At 49.6% G+C, this 18603-nt stretch overlaps 2 protein-coding genes across 5 annotated transcripts in view; both read left to right on the top strand.

The window, feature by feature from the left end:
- NLRC5 (NLR family CARD domain containing 5) overlaps positions 1-11514 on the top strand; it is a 34876-nt gene extending 23362 nt beyond the window's left edge. The window contains exons 34-47 of the mRNA XM_064670864.1: positions 234-317; positions 711-794; positions 1428-1511; positions 2189-2272; positions 2368-2451; positions 3125-3208; positions 3879-3962; positions 4825-4908; positions 5452-5535; positions 6880-6963; positions 7112-7195; positions 8111-8194; positions 8355-8438; positions 9480-11514. Coding sequence (XP_064526934.1) covers positions 234-317; positions 711-794; positions 1428-1511; positions 2189-2272; positions 2368-2451; positions 3125-3208; positions 3879-3962; positions 4825-4908; positions 5452-5535; positions 6880-6963; positions 7112-7195; positions 8111-8194; positions 8355-8438; positions 9480-9561 — 1174 coding nt within the window. The 3' untranslated portion in view covers positions 9562-11514. The remainder of the gene's footprint in view (positions 1-233; positions 318-710; positions 795-1427; positions 1512-2188; positions 2273-2367; positions 2452-3124; positions 3209-3878; positions 3963-4824; positions 4909-5451; positions 5536-6879; positions 6964-7111; positions 7196-8110; positions 8195-8354; positions 8439-9479) is intronic.
- A 2255-nt stretch (positions 11515-13769) lies between these two features.
- The window catches only part of CPNE2 (copine 2), a 44186-nt gene continuing 39352 nt past the window's right edge, over positions 13770-18603 (top strand). Inside the window, exon 1 of one of the 4 annotated variants that reach the window (XM_064670858.1) lies at positions 13770-13868. The gene's annotated coding sequence lies outside the window, so the exon portion shown is untranslated. Of the gene's footprint in view, positions 13869-14765; positions 14783-14884; positions 14901-15145; positions 15169-18603 lie in introns of those variants that run through there. The other 3 variants (XM_064670862.1, XM_064670863.1, XM_064670860.1) reach the window with 3 other exon arrangements.

Raw genomic sequence — 18603 nt, 5'->3', positions numbered from 1 at the left:
AGCAGCATTAGTGTCTTTTTCCCTTTGTGCAGCTGAAGAAGGCGGCAGATGTCACCTTGGGCAGTGGGGACAGGCTGTGTTTCTCTACACTGGGTTGTGACATAAATGGGACGTGGCAGGAGAGCCCTGGGTGGGCTCTTGAAAGCCCTGATCTGTCCCTAAGCCTGGCCCTGAGGGGCACCAGGTGCTGCTGATCCTCACGGGCAGTCGTGTTGTGTGTTTGTCTCCTGCAGATTGAGTCAGTGCAAGCCAGAAATCAGGCAAACTTCCTTCTACCAAAGGGTTTGGGAAAAATGTGCTCAGCTTCAGGAATTGAGGTGAGTGGCCAGGCATTGCAAAGGATTTTTTGGGAGAGGAGTAGCTTGTCCTAGTGAGTGCAGGAGAGCACACAGCAGGGCGTGGAGAGGCCAGTGCAAGGTCCCAGTCCCTGCCCTCTGGATCCCCTACTTGGAGTGTTTGAATGGAAAACAGAAAAGACCCACAGACCTGGTGGCCTCCTGGTGTATCCTTTGAAGTCATCTAAATCCCCTTGGGCCCAGATAACCTACACTTTCTCACCATGGCTGGGAGCTCCCCTGGGACCTTGCCAAGCATCAGTGTGCCACTTCCTCACAGTGTCCCTGCACTGGTGTGCTTTAGCTGTGGGCTTGGCACAGACCTTTGGTCACCAGTGGATGGCAAAGCCCGGACCTGTTGTTCTCTTCCTGCAGATGGTCTCATGTGGAACTCCATGAGGATGAAGCAGAAATGCTAGTCAGGATTTTGCTACCTCTTCCAGAGCTGAAGAGGTTTGGGTATGTTCTCAGCTGTGGTCTTTTCCACACATTTATTATTTCCTCAGCCCTGTGCCTCACACCAAGCCTCTGAACCCTCCTTGTCTGGAATATGTTCTTGAGCTCTGGGATCTGGGAGAGATGTCTAGGTTGCAAACTCAACAGCTCTCTACAGTTAATGCTAAAGGTGGTTTTAAATATACCATGTGCATGTCCTGAGGCTTTTTCCTTTCCCCTTTTTTGAAGTGAAAGCAATTTGAGACTGAGACCTTGGCTTTGGTTAACACTGTAGTTAAGTTTGTACCACCCTACTGTGTAAAAAAGCTTCTTCTGGTTTGAGCAGCCTCTTCACAACCCTCTTCAACAGCTTTGTAGGGCTTGTAAAGGGCATCTCTGCCCAGTGAAATTCTGAGGATTGTTTGGCCCAGGCAGTGCTCCAGGCAGAGGCTGTACATGTACATCATGTGAGCATCTCTGAACTGCCTGGTCCTCTTAGTCCTGCAATGGGAGGTGTGAAAATCTCTCCAAACTTACTGGTCCCTGATGTCTATGTTGGATGGGGTTTGGGAGGGGGCAGCTTGCCTGTCAGTGGAGTAAACTCCTCTTTTTCAGCGTGCTGAGACCCAATCTTCTTTGATCCTTGCTGTTTTTCAGGCTGACCTCTAGCAGTATTATGACAACTGGAACTGATAATTTGATCATGGGCTTGCAGAATTGCCAGGCCATTGAAGAGCTCAAGTGAGTGTGTTATTACCAGTCTGTCCAGAGTCTGATGGGTCTTTCTAGAAGCTTTAGTTAAACAGCAGCTTCTCTTTTCCTGTACTGTGGACAGATGTACTTTTCCTGATGAGTGGAGGACTTCTGATAGGGAAGAAGAAACAATTCCTTTTTCCTTACAATGAATAGTGAGTGAGACAGAGATCACTAGTCTGTGGCAGGGAATTCCAGCAGAGAAATCAAATGTTTTGGTAGCATTTCTGCATGGATCTTGTCCCAGCTGGGAGGCAGTGTTTCCCATGCAGTAATCCCAGAGCCAGCAGTAATCCCAGAAATCCTGGAGGATGACCCGGAGGCCTTCACACAGAGGTTGGTTTTCCAGGCCCCTACATGTAGGGCATCCTTCTGAGATGAAGTGCCACTGCACTGTGTGTCACTGTCGTGAGAGCTTTGCCATCTTGTGGTCACAGTGGCACCTTGCTCCACAACGGACTGGATTCTTGCTCCAGAGGTTTGGGATTCTCCTGGTATTTTATCAGGATCCAGACAGATCCATTAGAATTGCATGAGAGAACAAAACAGAAGATTATTCCCAGGGACTGGAATACACTCCCACGTGTCTCCCACCCCTGTTCTGCCCTCCTCTGCACCAGCTGCCCATGGGTAGTGAGTTGTCCCTGTGTTCTTTCATCCTTTAGCCTGGGCTGCATGAAGCTCAGCAGCACTGCCATTCCTAAACTTGTGCTGGGACTTTGTGAGATGCCATCTCTGAAAAGGCTCATGTAAGTATGTGACTGCAGTTTGCCTCTAGCCCGGCATGGGAGGCTGAGTAACAGGAGCTGAAGGTCCATTTTTTTCCTCTGGATGTTGTTTCCAGCTTGAACCACAACAGCATTGGGAATGATGGCTGCTCCAGACTCGCAGAAGCCTTGAGGAATATGCACTACATGGAGGAAATCAAGTAAGTTTCTCCTTTCTAGTGACCACTGGTGCCAAAACATGGAGAGACCCAGATGTGCTTACACACAGTGTGGAAACAAAAGCAGGGAGACTGCAAAATGCTTATGTATGAGGTACCTTGGACTAGAGGAAAGCAGAACTTGATGTTCAGAAGAGGAAAATTCGTTCTTATCCCACTCTGCTGCAGTCACATAGAAGATAGATTAAACAGCCTCTGGATTTAAATCTTCCCTGGGATCCAGAATAGGGCTAGAGGCCCCCTTCTCTCCTGGGAGAGCCTCAGACCCAGCACTTGCCCCGTCTGAAAAGATCTGAATGTGGAGCCAACCCCAGGCTTCCTCTGCTTTTTCCCCTCTTTCCCTTGCCAGATGCTGTCCATTCTCCACTCTAGCAGTTTGGAAAATAATAGCAACCTGTTGCTGGTCTTGTTATTCTGGTTGAAGTAATTTCCCACTCATCAACAGGATCCAGTAATTTTGATTGTTCTTTGCAAATCTTTTAATACCTCATTAACACCTATTAATCTCTCATGAGATAGTCAGGACAAACAGCTCTTTGATTCTGCTGCCAAGGTCCGAGGTGTCATCCAGCAGATGGGAGACATTAAATAAGATCTCCAACTTGGCCTGGTACTTTGTGCTTTCCTTTACTACACAGCCTCTCTTTCTTTAAAGTTTAAGCCACAACGAGATTGGAGATCCAGGCCTGATAAATCTAGCTGCTGTCCTGCTGGAAATGCAAAACCTGAAGAAAATCAAGTGAGTCCCTTTGTTTTGTTCCAGCTGTTTTGGTCATGGCCACGGTTGGTGGAGAAGCTTGGGTGGGAATCCCTGTGCTACCTTCTCCTAGACAGTGTTCTACTATCTGGCTTAGTTGTGTCCTGGAAAGTAAATCTGTGGGGAATTGTACAAGTCTCATATCCAGGCAGCACTTTTCCTTGGGCTATGTAGGGTTCCCAGTGTGGGGGCCCCTTGTGTTGCCATGCTGCTTTGAGTTACTGGTGGAAGTAGAGGTGATATTGAGAATTTGCCAAAGCCAGGACACAGTCTCTAGACAAGGATTTAAACTGTCCCTTCCCCAGGGGAACAGAAATTAGAGCACCCAGGCTCTTTGTTAGGCTCGTCTCTGGGGTATGCCTTGTAACGTTTTGAAATTAAAATCCTAGAAATGACTTGAAACAAGAAAAGGAAATTCCCATTTCTGTCTGGGAGAGGGAAAACTGCTCCTTCCTCTCAGTACCTGCAGGGCCAGGAGTTACTCATCACTTGACAAAAGCACTACAAATGCCCAAACCATTTCCCAGTGACCTGTGTAGCCCTTTATTGCAGTGACCCCAAGTCTCCCATCACACCAGGCAAACAGTGAAATATCTGAAGCTGGTACATTCTGGTTCTCATTTAGTCACTGAGAATCTCATGCTTATTTTAGCCTTTCAGGGAACTGTCCTAGTCCTGCTGGAGGGGAAAAGCTGATGGAAGCTCTTGCCCATTGCAAGCACATCGAGGAGTTACTGTAAGTGTGTCATTTCCAGTGTCCCTTCAGGAAGCTGGGCCAAAATCAAGGCACAGGAAGCAAATCTGATATGGCTCCAGTAAGGCCAGGATCAGTTTTGCCCCTGATTCTTATGAGAGCAGAGTAAAAACTCTCTGCTACACAGGAAAGGAATGTGTGGTTCTGGGTGTGGGAGCTCTGGGGGTTGGTTGTTCACTGGTTTCTCTCAGAGATTTCCAAGAACTGTACAGTCAACATTAGTGGGGAGGAGATGTATCTGTGGTTTTATAGACAATGTCACAGGCACAGGGGCTGTGCAGTGCCTGTGTTGCCCAAGGAACCAGCATTAATCTGTGTGGCTGCAAAACTGGAGGGAAGAAGACAGATAGAGGCTTTACACAGCCAGATGTATTGGCATTCCATTCCAGACCAGTTTATAGAACATACGTGTCCTGCCCTATTAAATAAACAAAATTTAAAAATAGGCAAATCAGAAAAAGTTACATTTAAAACACTGGAACTGCCCATGTAACCTTCAGATTTCAGTATGTGGACTAAGGGCACATATGAAAAAGTGCTTGAAAATGTTGAACCTTTCAGTTCAATTCCAGCTCAGCTCAGTCAGAGAGGGACATCAGTGTGCTCCTGAAAAGTGCAAGTCACTTTTACTCCCCTGTTTGACTTCTGCAGGATTACAAAACCTCATTGTTCCTTCCTCCCACCCTCAATGCCCTTTGTATCATGGGCATTGACTCCTTTCAGCATAGTCCCATGCACATGTGGGTGAGGAATGGGGGGTCACACATCTGTGTGGGTGACACACAGGTGAGGAATGAGGCTCTGTACTTCACTGCCAGTAACATTTCATTTCTGCTTCTTCCAGACTGTCAAGGAATGGTTTTGGAGACAGGACAGCAGTAGCACTTGCCCTCTCTCTGCCTCACATGACCAAACTGAAGATCCTACAGTAAGTGTCAGCCAGGAAGCCCCAGGAAGGCTGGATATCCTAGAGAATATGGGGTATTGTTGAAAGAAGGAATGGGAAAAGGCATAGGCTGTGCTGGTGCACTGGTCTCTTGTTTAGACAGTAATTTAAGGGTTCCAGGATTGAGAAACCCTCCACTGTACTCTGTTGTCAGAGTCACATAAATAATTCTTGCTTAATCTCTTCCAGAATTAGCTTTAGAGATGAACCAGGTAGTGGATATACAGAAAAATAAACCTTAAAATTGTTTTTGAGTATCTTAGTTTCTGACTGTCCTCTTGTTTTGGTGGAACCTAAGCCTTTGTGTTTGCAGTGACTGCCTGACTGTGCTTTGCTGGCCCCCACTGTTGCCTCCCTGTTTTCCAGACTTTTTCTTTAAGACTAATCCACAAGGATCCCAGGTTGTTACCGATACCGGGCATTGGTTCAAAAGATTAGCAGTTTTCTTCTTGGCAAGTTAAATGTGAGCTTTTGTTACAGCTTTGTTCCAAAATAATCCTCCAATGTTTATGTTTCCTTTGTTAGCTTGCAGCACAGTAACATCAGTCAGGCAGGAGGGCTGGAGCTGGCCAGGGCCCTGGTGGTGTGTGAGCTGCTGGAAGAGATAAGGTGGGTCATGGCAGGTGCACTTGGGATGGAGCCAAACGTATCCTGGAATCACAGAGTGGTTTGGGTTGGAAGGGACCTTGGGTGACCATCTAGTTCCACCCCCTGTCATGGGCAGGGGCACCTTCCACTAGAGCAGGTTGCTTCAAGCCCCATCCAGCCTGGCCTTGGACACTTCCAATGGATGGGGCAGCCACAGCTTCTCTGGGCAACCTGTGCCAGGGCCTCACCACCCTCACAGGGAAGAATTTCTTCCTTGTATCTAACCTGATCCTGCCCTCTGTCAGTTCGAAGCCATTTCCCATTGTCCTGTCACTCTGTGCCCTTGTCCAAAGCCCCTTTCCAGCTCCCTTGTAGCCCCTTTAGGTACTGAAAGGAGCTCTAAGGCTTCCCCAGAGCCTTCTCTTCTCCACACTGAGAATGGACTGGGATCACTCTGTGGGTGGGGAATCATTTCAGCTCACTGAGGCTGTCACACAGGCTCTTTCCATGCTCAGGTGCATCTGCAGAGGGCAATCACTCCACCTGTCCTACACTTTCTGGACAGGAGGAGACACTCTCTGAAGGTCACTGCACTGCACGATCACCCCTGCACAGCTTAGATCACCCCAGATGTTAAACCCTGTCTGCCAGTGCTGTTTACTGGGTTTTGTGCAGCCATGTGCCTTGGAGCTGCTGTGTGCAGTAACCTGGGGAGCAGTAGAATTTCTAAATATGGAACTGAAAGTGTAAAGGTGATGGGAATTAACTCTTCCTGCTGCATCCTTGATGCCAGCATTCTTTGCTATGTGTTTGTTGTTCAATTACAAGTTGAATTGGGGTGTTGGTAACTGAGGTGTGAGAGATGTTAGTTTAGGGGAGGGACTGCCATGGATTGTGTGTGCTGGTAGGTGAGAGCAGCACAGCCTGGTGAAGGCTGGGAGGCAGTTACTGCTCCTCCTGAATTTTGAGAGCCATGTCTTCTTCCCACTCTCCCTTATCATTATTTCCTCTCAAGTCACACCAGTCTTTAACTCCAGTATAGCTTTGTATTTCCAGTTTCACACACAACACACATTGTGCTGGAGGTCTGTCCTTCTTAGCCACTGATCTGCAAGCAGTTCACTGCTGCAGGGACTGAGGTTGTGAGTTACAGCAGGGCTGTCATTTCCATTTTACCAAGCAGTGATTTGCCCTAGAATTGCTGTGTACTGATCTGGCTCATCCCTGCTGTCTGCAGAGTCCTCGCTTAGTCTGAGTTCTAGTTATTGACTTGCTAGTTCACATATTTACATTTTCGCAGTGGGTTTTCTTTGACTGTACCCGCTTTTTCTGCTCCCATTCAAAGCTTTTCTATTACTCTTACAGTTTATCAGAAAATGACCTTGGAGAACAAAGTATCCATGCCCTGTCCAAGGGACTGCCATGGTTGGGACACCTCCGGAAGATCGAGTGAGTACCAGGGCACCGAGGGCTGCCGGGGCAGAGTGTGGCTGGTGTTGGCAGCACTGCCAGGGCAGGAGCACAACAGACAGTGCTGGTGCCCTATTCCCCACAGGCTCTGACACCAGCACACTGTGCCCTCTGTCTTTTCTCTCAGCTTGAAATTCTGTGGAATCACTGATGATGCTTCAAAATCACTTTCTCAAGGCTTCCGACAGTGCCCTTCCGTGGAGGAGATAATGTGAGTGTGGGGATGGATGGGGAGACCCTTCAACACACAGGTCACTCGTGTTAATGTCAGCTCCTATTTCCAACTGCAGTGCAAAACTGACCCTGCTAAATACTTGTTGATACTTCCCACTGAGTTCTTTTCAGCGGTAAATTTACTAGTAATTTACTAATTGATGAAATACACCGCTAAAAGTTTTTGGCATAGCTAGCGACTTATTGGAAGCTGAATGTGAGGAGCTGAACAGAATATGGAGGAAAACACTCATGTTCAGACTCTGCCCCATAGTCATTAGTCTTTCAGCATCTGCTTTGCAAGGCAGGACAAATTCCCCATCTAGCTCTTTATGGTCCAGTTCTTGCCTCTGTTTTTTTACAGAGGTCCAGAGCAGAGCAGGCTGCTTATCAAGTAGCAAAGAAAGGATCTAAAGAACTTTCTCACTTGCTAATACATCAAAAAGTTAAAACCCTAATCCTTCAAGAGCCCTGCAAGCTATCCTTTGAAAAGAGCTCAGAATCAACAGGCAGCTGTAAGAGCAGGTCAGAGAGGCATTTTAGCTGCTGCAGTAGTTTAACACCACTGGCACAAGGAGGAGTGGCCCTGGGATAAAGCTGTGTGCTCAGCAGTCATTTCCATATCTCTTTCCCTGGGCCTGCAGGACTCTGAGATAACCACAGCCCACAGGCTCTGTGGTGACACTCCCTGGTGTCTTATCATACGTGCAAATATGTGGTCAAATGGAGAAAACTTCTCAAAATAAAGCTTATAATCCAGGAGAATGTTTACCTGGCATGATAAGAGGGCGATTAGCTCTGGTAAACAGGCCAGTCTATGAGGGGGTCATATCACAGTAGTGGTACTAGTGGCAGGTAGTATCTGCTTGTGTTTATCCAGTGACTCATGGCTGGGATTTCTTGTCTGCCTTAGACTGTCTTGGAATGCCCTTGGAGATGGAGGAGCCCGAGAGCTGGCCAGTGCTCTCCCAGAGATGGAAAAGCTGAAGGTGTTAGAGTGAGTACAGCCCCGAGAGCAACCCCTGAAGACTTGTTTTTCTGCCACTGAGCCTTCAATCACAGGACTTCCAATAGGAGACATACATTAGGAATATTCAGCTGCTTTCCGCTACTGGCTTGGTTTGGATTTTAAAACTCTCTTTTGGTTTTTAAAACAGCCTGGAGAAAAATCGCATTGGAGGCTGTGGGGCCACAAAGCTGGCGGAGGAACTTGCCAAGTGCCCGGAAATTCAGTCCATAAGGTGAGCAGGTACCCCAGAGTTCTGTGGTTGGTTTTTGGCTCAGCAGGGAAGTCAGGGCAGATGTGACCCATGCTCCTGGTGCCCTGGGTTATCTGGCATGGAATAGGATATTGCAGGGCACGCAGACACAGGCCAAGTAAGCTGAGGGTTTTCTAGGCCAGCTTCACTTCCTCAGAAAGCCCTGTAAAAAAAAGAGTCTGAAAAGCTTACTGGCTTTAAATGAGTTAAAAATAAGGACCCAGTTGTCTCCATCAGGAAGTTGTTGCATTCTTTCTTGGAAGTTTTCATTCTCACATTGCTTCTGGTTTCACTTCTGAGACACATTTCTACCCTGTCCCACTCTGTCCTGGGATCCGTATCTCCCAGATGCTTGGGCACCTGATTTTTTGTGCTCTTTGTCATTGCATCTCCAAACCCTGGGTATCAAACTCCCCTAGAAACCTCTTTTAGAGAGACCCACTCATCCTTCACTCACCTGAAAAGTCACTCTTATGAGAGGTCCTCTGGTAACATTCTGATAAAACAGGTCCTGGACCCAAGTGTCTGCTCCTGCCTGAGCTGTCTCTGGCCTCAAACTGGCTCTGTCTGACCCAGAGCCCCTGGGGAATGATTCTGGTCCTGGCTGGAGATTGAAGCCCTGTGTTCCTGCTCAGATTGTCCCTTTGACTCCTCGGGGTAGAGTCCCAGGATGGGCATCTTTGGGTTAGACTACATCAAATGAGGTAGATGAAGAAGGGTGGCTCATGTAAATCAGGTTGCTCCTGTGTGACTCAGTTCTTCCTCTGCTTTCTGAGACCTTACTGGCCTGAGGACTTTTCAAAGCCTTAATCTCTCTCCCAGCTAGATAAATGATGTCCCCTCAGTGGGCAGGCAGCTGCTGGGCTGCTGATGTGCCACTGGGATATGGCCATACCTCACTCCTGTCTCACTGTCAGACATGATCTGGTGGGAGCCCAGGGCTGCCTCTCCCACTGTTTTTGGCAGGGCACATCCACACTCACCGTGCTTGGTGCTGCAGTAACATGTTTGCTGTCCTTGCAGGCTGTGGGACAACCCCGTGCCCAAGGGCCTCGCGGAGAGTTTGACAAGCCAAGACCCAAGACTGTGTTTCTCCTTCAGCTAGCAAAGAAGAGCCCTTGCCTGACTTAGGAGTTGCTCTGCACCTCCCACTGCCCTAAAAAAAAAAAAATGCACTGAAGAACCCAGGAAATCAAAGTTCCTACACTTAAAAACTCTAACTATTAGGTCTTCCTTTGCTGCACTGAACCAAGCGTGAAGACTTTTGTTTGTTTGTTTGTTTCGTCTTTTTCATTTTGGTTTGGTTTTTGTTTGTTTTTTTTAATATATATTTTTTGTTTCTTATGAGCTTTTATTGTACAGAAGAGCAAAAGACTGTGAAAAATTGCTGCTGAGCAGGCAGTGTTCTTGATGTAAAAACACTGAAACTCTCTTCAAGAGGGTAACTTTCTGGAAAGTTATTAGCAAATAGTGAATGTTTGTGTACTAGACACTACCTATTTATTTATTGCCCTAGTGAAAAAGGGACACCAGGCACCTTCATCCAAACTTCATCTGTGTCAAAAGTTAAATATTTATATTTAGGGAGGGGCAGCAAATGAGAGACCCAGAAAGAAGAGAGGTCGTAATTAAGTCACCGGCCAAAAAGGATCAATATTTATACTGTGATAACAAAGAAAAGCTGATATTACCATAAATTTCAATGAGAAACTTTAAAGGACTGAAAGTTGTAAAACAACTTTTAAGAAAATGGACTGCTCTGTGTGAGAGGAATGTGCACTACTGACTGTTTTCATGTGGCGTTTTTTAGACCTTTCTGGGGTTTTTGTAAGACTCTGTTGCACTAATCTCTTCCAGGAGATACAAGGGGTCAGTTAGCTTGAAACACTGTCCACGTGATAGATCCTTCAAGCCTCTACAATCCCCCAAATCCCAAAGCCTAAGTGTTGCTGGGCAATGGATGTTGGACCTGTGGGAACTGGAGGGAGAAGATCCCAAACAGAATTTTGCTGCTCGATGGAGGAGACAGAACTACAGCTCCCCTTGCATGCATGGAACACCAGCTTTTGTTACAGGAGTGCGGCCACATTGTTCTCATTATCTGTTAACAAGCATTACAATGTTTTCCTTACGTGTTTGTGCTGTAAATATTTAAATCTTGTGGTGGATTTATTTATGGAATTCTGTTTACGGCGGTGTTTGCCTGGGGAGATGTAACTGATCTGATTTGGGCAGGGCAGGCATCTGGAATGAGATGGAAATGCTGGTCCAGCAAACCTTTGGGCAAAGGACACGAACAGCTGGTGCTAGTTATTCCTGGAGGAGCCTCTGTCCTTATTTAAAGATCAGCATTACGCTCTGTGAGATAATGACGTCGTGGTGTAGAAGTGGGACACATTTTGCAGAGACTGTATTCTGAAAAGGGTTTAAAAACAAGGACAAAGGAAAAAAGAGGTAGTGAAATTCCTTACCAGGCCATAATTCCATTAAGTACCTCAAATCTAAACACTGGCATTTAGGAAAAGCTTCACCAAATGGGGATTTTATTTTCATCCTTTATTTTCAGTTCTCATTTGCAGATGTGAGTCTTCCCAGCGACCATCAGAGGACGAGAGTGGCACCACAGGCAGTGTGATCTACAAGGTAGACACTCCAGAGTTTATCTCATCACAGCTCTCAAGGTGAGCGTGTTTGTCAGCCAGGCCCTGGAAGACTCCCTGCCAGGACTTCTTTTGGAAATACAGGAGGTTGGATGGAGAAGACAAGGCTCCAGGGAGACCTTAGAGCCCCTTCCAGTGCCTGAAGGAGCTCTGAGAGAGCTGGAGAGGGACTTCGGACAAGGGCCTGGAGTGACAGGACAAGGGGGAATGGCTTCAAACTGACAGAGAGCAGGGTTAGATCAGATATGAGGAAGAAATTTTTCCCTTAGAGAGTGGTGGGGCCCTGGGCACAGGTTGCCCAGAGAAGCTGTGGCTGCCCCATCCCTGGAAATGTTCAAGGCCAGGCTGGATGGGGCTTGGAGCAACCTGCTCTAGTGGAAGGTGTCCCTGCCCATGGCAGGGGGTTGGAACGAGATGATCTTTAAGCTCCTTTCCAACGGAAACCAATGTATGATAAACGAGAGCTGAGATTCCCCACTGCAGTTCCCCTGATTCCTGAAGTTAGGAAGTGTGCATTTGTACCGTGAGGTTTGCTGCAAATACTGCTGCAGCCCTGCTCTTCAGGCATTAAGGAGTGCCTCGGAAATTTAACTGCACACCTGCATTTCTCAGCATCTTCCCAGAATTCAGGATTACCTCCCAGCCACACATTGGCCTGACCTGAGAGACAGGCCATCCCAACAGAAGCCAGGGAAGGGACTTGCAGGAACTCACAGCATCTTTTCCAGAACACCAGGTGTCAGCAAAACCCCAGAAATGGGGAGTGGTTGTCTGTAGTCCAGCGGTTCTGGATAAAGAAGGGCTCTGTGCTGTGCTTTGTGTGCGTGGGTTGCAGTTTTTCAAAAACGAGATTTGAATTGAGTTGTTCATGAACCACAACATCGAAATAGCTCAGGGGTTCCTTTCTTACATCCAACACCCAGGGTTTTAGGGAGCATGCTTCCCATTTCCACCGCGCTGCTGATGCCCGTGTTCCAGCTTGTGCTCGTGTCTGAAAGTTTCCGAGGGGAACCTGGGGGCTTCATCCAATTTTGAGGAGTTAAATGAACCTTCTGGTGTGCAGGAAGATGTGAGGCCATCAGGGATTGTGGGTGATGGCCGAGCACCAAACCCATTCCCAACCAGCCCTAATTACCGTGGGCCATTTTTAGAGCTGTTACTATTGGGTTTCAGATTTATCGTGGTCCAAAAATGGAAATGCATCAGGACACTCCGCACACCCCTATTGTTTCAGGCTGCCTGCAGTCTCTGGAAGACAATGTCTGAGCTAGTCAGTACTGGTTTCATACACAGAAGGGATTTTGCCCCCTGAGACCAGATCTTTAGAAAGAAACACTGTGCTGTAAATAAACAGGCTGCTGGAGGGCGGGAGGGAGCCTGGGTTTTGTGCTGGGGAGCAGCTGGAGCCAGGCTGGGATGGGCTCCTGCACACGATGGAGGCTGCTCCGAAGAGCTGGAAATGCAGCTGCTGTTTCCCCTCTGCTTAAAACCGGTTCCAGGTAGTCCTGAACCTGCTATGACTTGGAGGCATCATGCTGGGCAGGAGGAAAAACACAGGAAAAACTGATTTGGGAGGAAACAGGCGCAGTGGTATTTGGGAAATACTGTCTGACTCTCCCTTTTCCCCCAGAAGTGACATTTTAAGCCACAGGCAAGGAGGTAGGAGGGCAGGTCTGGCACAGATCCCACTTCCACTGAATTCCTCTTTCAGGCACAACCTTGTCCTTCCTGGTGATGGTTTCTGGCTGGGTTTACACAGAAAGAAGGGGACTCCTAAAAATTAGGCTCAGCTTTTAGTTGGACGTTGCCTGTCGTGTTGCCAGTGCTGGGCAGGAGAACTGGTGACCCCTGAGCCCATCCCTGTGTCTGCTGCCCCAGTCCTGGCGTGCCAGGAAGGGACTGGGGCTGGCAGAGGGGGCACCTTGTCTGTGCTGAAAGCCAAGGTGCCTTGTAACTCCTCAGCCTTTCACAGCTCAAGCTGAAGGAGGGGAAAGTATTCCAGCAGGCTGGGGGGAATATGGGACTTGCTTATTTGCCCATGATCTTCCAGAGAGCCCACAGCAAAGGGCTCTGAGCAAATATAGACAGTTTATTTAATCGGCGGCCTCAGAGGGAGGCTTCCAGCCTTATTACCCTATCTCCATATCAAAAATATCTATATAAATATCCTGGATGACTGATGATGTGTCCTCCAGGTGCCGGGTGAGGTTGCCAGTGGCACGCTGGGGTCAAACCCCTGTGGTACCTGCCTTGAAGGCTCCTTTGGGCGAGCAGGGTGAGGGGGTCAGTGTGACACTGGCCAGCACTGTAGCTCGGGGGTTCCCCCTTCACTAGCACCCAAACAGCACAAACCCTCCCCACGTTTTTTTTTTACTCAAACAAAACGGGTGTCGATCCAACTTTTAGATATTTCAGAGCGGTTTTAAACTGCTCTTTTTTTTCTTTTTTTTTTTTTTTTTTTTTTTTTTTTTTTTTCTTGCGAGCACCGAAGCGAAAGCAGCCAGCGGGGAAGTTTTGGGGTGGATGCTTTTTTTTTTTTTTTTTTTGTAATCAGAAACGGATGATGCTCGTTCGAGGGGGGCTAGGGGGGGTGTGACAGCACGGCCGCGCCCGCCGCCCGCCCCTCGCCATCACCGCCCACCCGCCCCGTACGGGGCGGGTGGGCGGTGATGGCGAGGGGCGGGCGGCGGGCGCGGCCGTGGGGAGGTTCTGAGCCCGCAGCCCCGCGGGAGCTGCTCGGCCCGGCCCGGCGGTGAGTACCGGCAGCCCCCGAGGATGCCGTGGGGATAACGGAGGTGGGAGAGGAGCGAGGCTGTTGGGCGCGATGGTCCCCCGTGGGTCGGGTAGGTGGGATACGGGATAGTCCGGTGGGAGGGGTTGCGCTGGCCGGGACACTGTAACACCGGTGTCAGCCACGGGATGGGGGACCTGCAGGGTAGTGGTGTCCCCACTGGCTTGTCCCGGGGTGTGTGGTGGCGTTTCTGTCCTCTGTCCGCTGGGACAAACCCTCCGTTCCCTCGGAAAAGACCCTGCATCCTCTGTGACAGACTTTCCATCCCTGGGACAGACCTTCCATCCCTTGACTGTTCCTCAGGACAGTCCCCCCATTGCTTTATGCTCCCCTACCCCAGCACAGGTCCCTTTGTTCATGAACAGTGTGGAAGTTGTCCCATTCCCATTCCCCTTTTCCGTGTATCTGCATCATCTTCTAAAGATGTCAACGGGACACATGACCCCAAGAAAATGCCAGGGCCTGGTGGCTTCACTCCCCAAGCCTGGGGACAGCTGTAGGGTTTTTTCCCTGGCAGCATCCACAAGCTTCTCTCCTTATCCTCTGGCATCCAGGCACAGAGGGGATCTGGCGAGCTGGAGGCTGGGGAAGTGCAGGAGCGCTTCTCTAGCTGTTTGCAGCCTGATGTTGCTCCAGCTGGTGATGATATCCTTCATGCCATGCATTTGGAGGGGACAGGAGGGGGACCGAGAGGGTTTACGCTCGGGGAGGTGCTGCCCCTCGCTCCTCTGTGCCTGGGGAGATCCTTGTTCCCTGAGAAAGAGGCGAGCGGAGCGTTTCGCTTGGCAGCGTGAGGGTGCTCGGAGGATGGCAGGCAGGGAGGTGTTTTCCCGTCAGCTCTGCCAGCCTGAAGACCTGATGCAATAAGCCTCTGTGTGAGTAACCCTAATTTTGGCAAGTGGCTGGATTAAAGCCAGGGAGGCTGGAGGACTTGGTGGGCAAACACACCCTTCGGAGCTGGTCACCGCAGGGAGGGTGGAACAGGAAGCAGAGGTGAGCAGAGAGCTGGGCTTTGGTGGCAGAAACGCCTCGGAAGGGCTGGGTCCTTACTGCTGACTCCCCAGAGGCTGAGCTACTTAGTGGAAAGGAACTGGGAGGATCCTCATGAACCTGGAGCCCTGGGTTTGAACCTCCGGCAATACACTTGAACCTCGCTGGAAAAGCTGGAGTTGGAAGGAGGGCGGCGCCAGCACAGCCCAGGGGTGCTCAGTTCTGACATTGCTCCCCCGTCACCAGCATCATCCTCCTTGAGCCAGTCCAGGTATTGGTGCCTGTGATACCACTGTGCTTTTCTGGGGTCAGAAAATGATTTATTATCGGCCAGAAACTGCCTCCCACCAAAGCCTTTTGGGGGCAGGGAGTGGAGAGATGGGAGGAGGAAGGCTGGGAACAAAAGCTTGGGGCACGTGGAAAGGATGGAATCAGGGGAGGATGTTTTCCTGTAGTAGCCCTGGGGAAATGCTGCCTTTGCTTTGGTTACAGCTGTGTGATAGCCTGGGAATAGGTTTACGTTTTCTGGTGATGTGTGTTTTTGTTTCTCTGCTGTTGCTGCTGGACCATCCTGGCTGGGATAATGTGGAGGGAAGGAGGGAGGCACCCAGTGAGGCTTCCAGGTGTCCCCAAAATTGCACGTTCCTGTGGTGTAGGCAGCCTCTAGCACTTGCCTTGGGAGGTCCTGGAGCTGCTCCCCAAGATCAAGCCCTGTCCCCAGACCCCTGGGGACAGAGTTTGCCTGCAGCCTGTCTCCACCATTGGCATGTGCCCTGCTGTCCCCAGGACTTGCTTGGTCAGGGTCACAGTTTGCATCTCTTGAAGGGGTTGCAGATATCACTCTGTAGCAGTGAGGGTGGGCAGGGTCACCTGCTGTGATGGTTCTCCCTCCTCACTGCCCTTCTGAGCTCCAGCTAAAAAGGACTGAGATTGTGAGGATCAGTGGGGACATCTTTGCTCCTGAGGCCCGTGCTGGGGGACAGCAAGGGACTGTGTGCTGGTTGCTGACAAGCTGGTGCAGTTTGTGAAGCCATTGCTTGTGGGGGTGTGAGGGCCCCAGTGCCTGGCCAGTCTGTGCTGTAGGAGGGGGTTCAGGCCCCGGGAACTGGAGGTTCCAATGCTGAAAAATCCTCTTCAGGTTCAGCTTCTGGAGCTGAGCTGTGGGTGAAGATGCTCTTTGCCCTGGGGGGATACATCAGCCACACAGCAGTCCTCAACTCTTCTCCTCTTCTAGCAATCCTCCTCCCTCACCCCAAAACAGTGGGATTATGTGGCACTGGAGCAGCCTCTGGCTACCCTGTGATTTACCAGTCTGCCCAGTTGTGTACTGGAATTGCATCAGCTTTGTTTGCCTTTTAGCAGTCTTAGTGTGGTGTGTGAAGAGTCTGGGAGGAATAGCTTCTCCTGCTCCTGTTACACTTGGTGGAAAGAGTTTCCCACTGACTTCAGTGGAAAGCTCTGTCCAGGGGGAGCTGGCTGGAGTCACTCACGCCACCGTAAATCAGGGCTTGTTCTCTGGGAGCCGTCGGTGTGCCAGGAACGTAATTCCGGGTTAATTGATGAAAAAGCAACGCTTGCAGCCTCCTGTCCTGGTTCAGGGCTGCCAGCTCTCATAAGGAACTCTTTATGTGAGAACCTTGGCTCGCGCTGCGAGGCAGGGTGGGGGGATAGGAGAAGCAAAGGTAAATTTTCTGGTGTGGTAGAGTAGCCAGGCATTTGAAATAGTGCTCCTGGCAGGATGCAAACCCCACAAAACAGTGTGAAAAAAAAAAGAGAATTGAATGCTTCCCTCCCTCTCCCACCCCCACCCATGAAATCTTACAGTTTGTCTTTTAAACCACTGTAAAATATTTGTTGAGGGACCTGAGTCATCACTTTTTGCTGCTTTGGCTCAGTTTCCTGGCCGCTGGCTTTGAGAGGTTCCTTGTTTGGATCACAAGAGCAGGGGAAAATTAATTCCCAGCAAATCAGGTGAGTTTGGAGATCATAACATTGTTGTTATGTTGTTAAAATACCAGAAAAACAAACGAGTGTAGAATTCAGCAAGAAGGTCTCCACTCTTTATTTGCCTGCTGCTTTTGCTGAGGCTGTTTGGGAGCTGTCATATTTTCTGCCTGTAGCCAGCAGGAAAAAATCTTGTGTCTAAAATAGTCGCCTTCCCCCCAGCCCTGGATTTTCCATCATCACGTGATTCCAGAAGCTGAGGATTTAGGAAGAAACATCAGCTGTCGTGAGGCTGATTTGAAAAACGAGACAAGCTGCGAACACGAGTTTTGCTTTTAAACAACAAGTCCGGTGCTGTGCAGCCATTTAAACCCGGTCTGATGTTCCCTCAAGTGGTGTCTGAAGCTGTTGGGAAGGGGTTGAGAATTTATCAGACGTCATCCCCTTAAACCACCGCATTTCTGTGCCACTGGCACACAGTTCTGTCTCAGGGTGAAGCTTCACACATCGAGTGGCAGCATCTCTCTGCTGCAAAGCAGGCCAAAAAATTAAAATTCTGTAGGAAAACGGTGGATTGTAGTGAAGAAAATCCTACCCGTGATGGGGAGCGGATGGTGGGATGGAAGGGGGAAGGGTGAAGGTGGGCCCTGGCCACGGGGACATGTGGACTTGGTGTTGGTGTAACAGTGCAAACGAGCACCACACTCAACTACCCATGAATTAATATTTATCTCATCAGCTCTAAAGCTCTGGCTGCTCTGGGGATGAAATGGTGCATGGGATGGAGGGACCTGCATACCTGCCTGCTACTGGGGCTGGCACATGGTGAGGTTCAAAAGCAGTTAAAGGTATTTCTGATCACTTCAGTGATGATTTTTTTTCTTCCCCTCTCACATGTGATACACGGTGTTGGCTGTTGGCTGGCAATAGGAATCCAATTAAGATTCAGAAAGCCAGCATTTTTGTTTTCAATAAGGTAGAAAAGTGGTTAATAAGTTAAACAGCCTGTTCCATACATGGCATATATTTAACATAGAGGAGGTTCCCTCTGCACCTGCAAGGGAGCCCTGCTGGCTGCGTGTCCTTTGCAGCCCAGCCACCCTCCCCACGGGGCTGCCCTGATCCTTTACATTGCATAGGGCTTTTCTTTAAATAAGTCCTCCAAATCCTGTTTTGAAACAGATCTATTTCCCCTCCTTGGGAGAGCATGCCCAGCTCCCATATGGCTGCTGCAGGATGGAGCAGAGAATTTGTAACGCTGGAAGTTAAAATCTTCCCCCCAGATCCTCAGAACGCCTTGTCCTCCCTTCCTACATCTCCTGGTTGGCTTGTTTGTCCCACCCGGAGCACGTGTCTGACGAGAGCATCGCTGCCCCGGGGAGGCAGGAGATTTGCGTTCGGCGTTTCCCTCGTTCCGATGGAGGCTCCCAGAGGTGCTGCCCGTGGCCGTGCTGCTCCCGCAGGACTCAGCCTCCCGCTCGGCCACGGCCGACGGGCAGCGGCGTTTTCTGCTCCGGAACGCGGCGAGGGCAGAGCTGGCACATGAACCTTCTCCTTGGGTGTGCTTTGTAGGGCGGTTGCGTACAGAGTTTGATGTGATCGCCGCGGTTCACAGTGACATCACGGTGCTTTCTGCCCTAAATCACAGATTTCCCTAAATTGAGCCCCAGAGGAAACTCGTAAGTCAAGCGAAAATGTGCAATCCTTCTCTGCGTATCTAAGCCAAATACGTGCGCGCCAGCGGAGGGGGGAATGGGGTCGG

Source organism: Pseudopipra pipra, chromosome 14, assembly GCF_036250125.1.
Source record: "Pseudopipra pipra isolate bDixPip1 chromosome 14, bDixPip1.hap1, whole genome shotgun sequence".
Lineage (NCBI taxonomy): Eukaryota > Metazoa > Chordata > Aves > Passeriformes > Pipridae > Pseudopipra > Pseudopipra pipra.
This window is presented reverse-complemented; position numbering and strand designations above follow the sequence as displayed.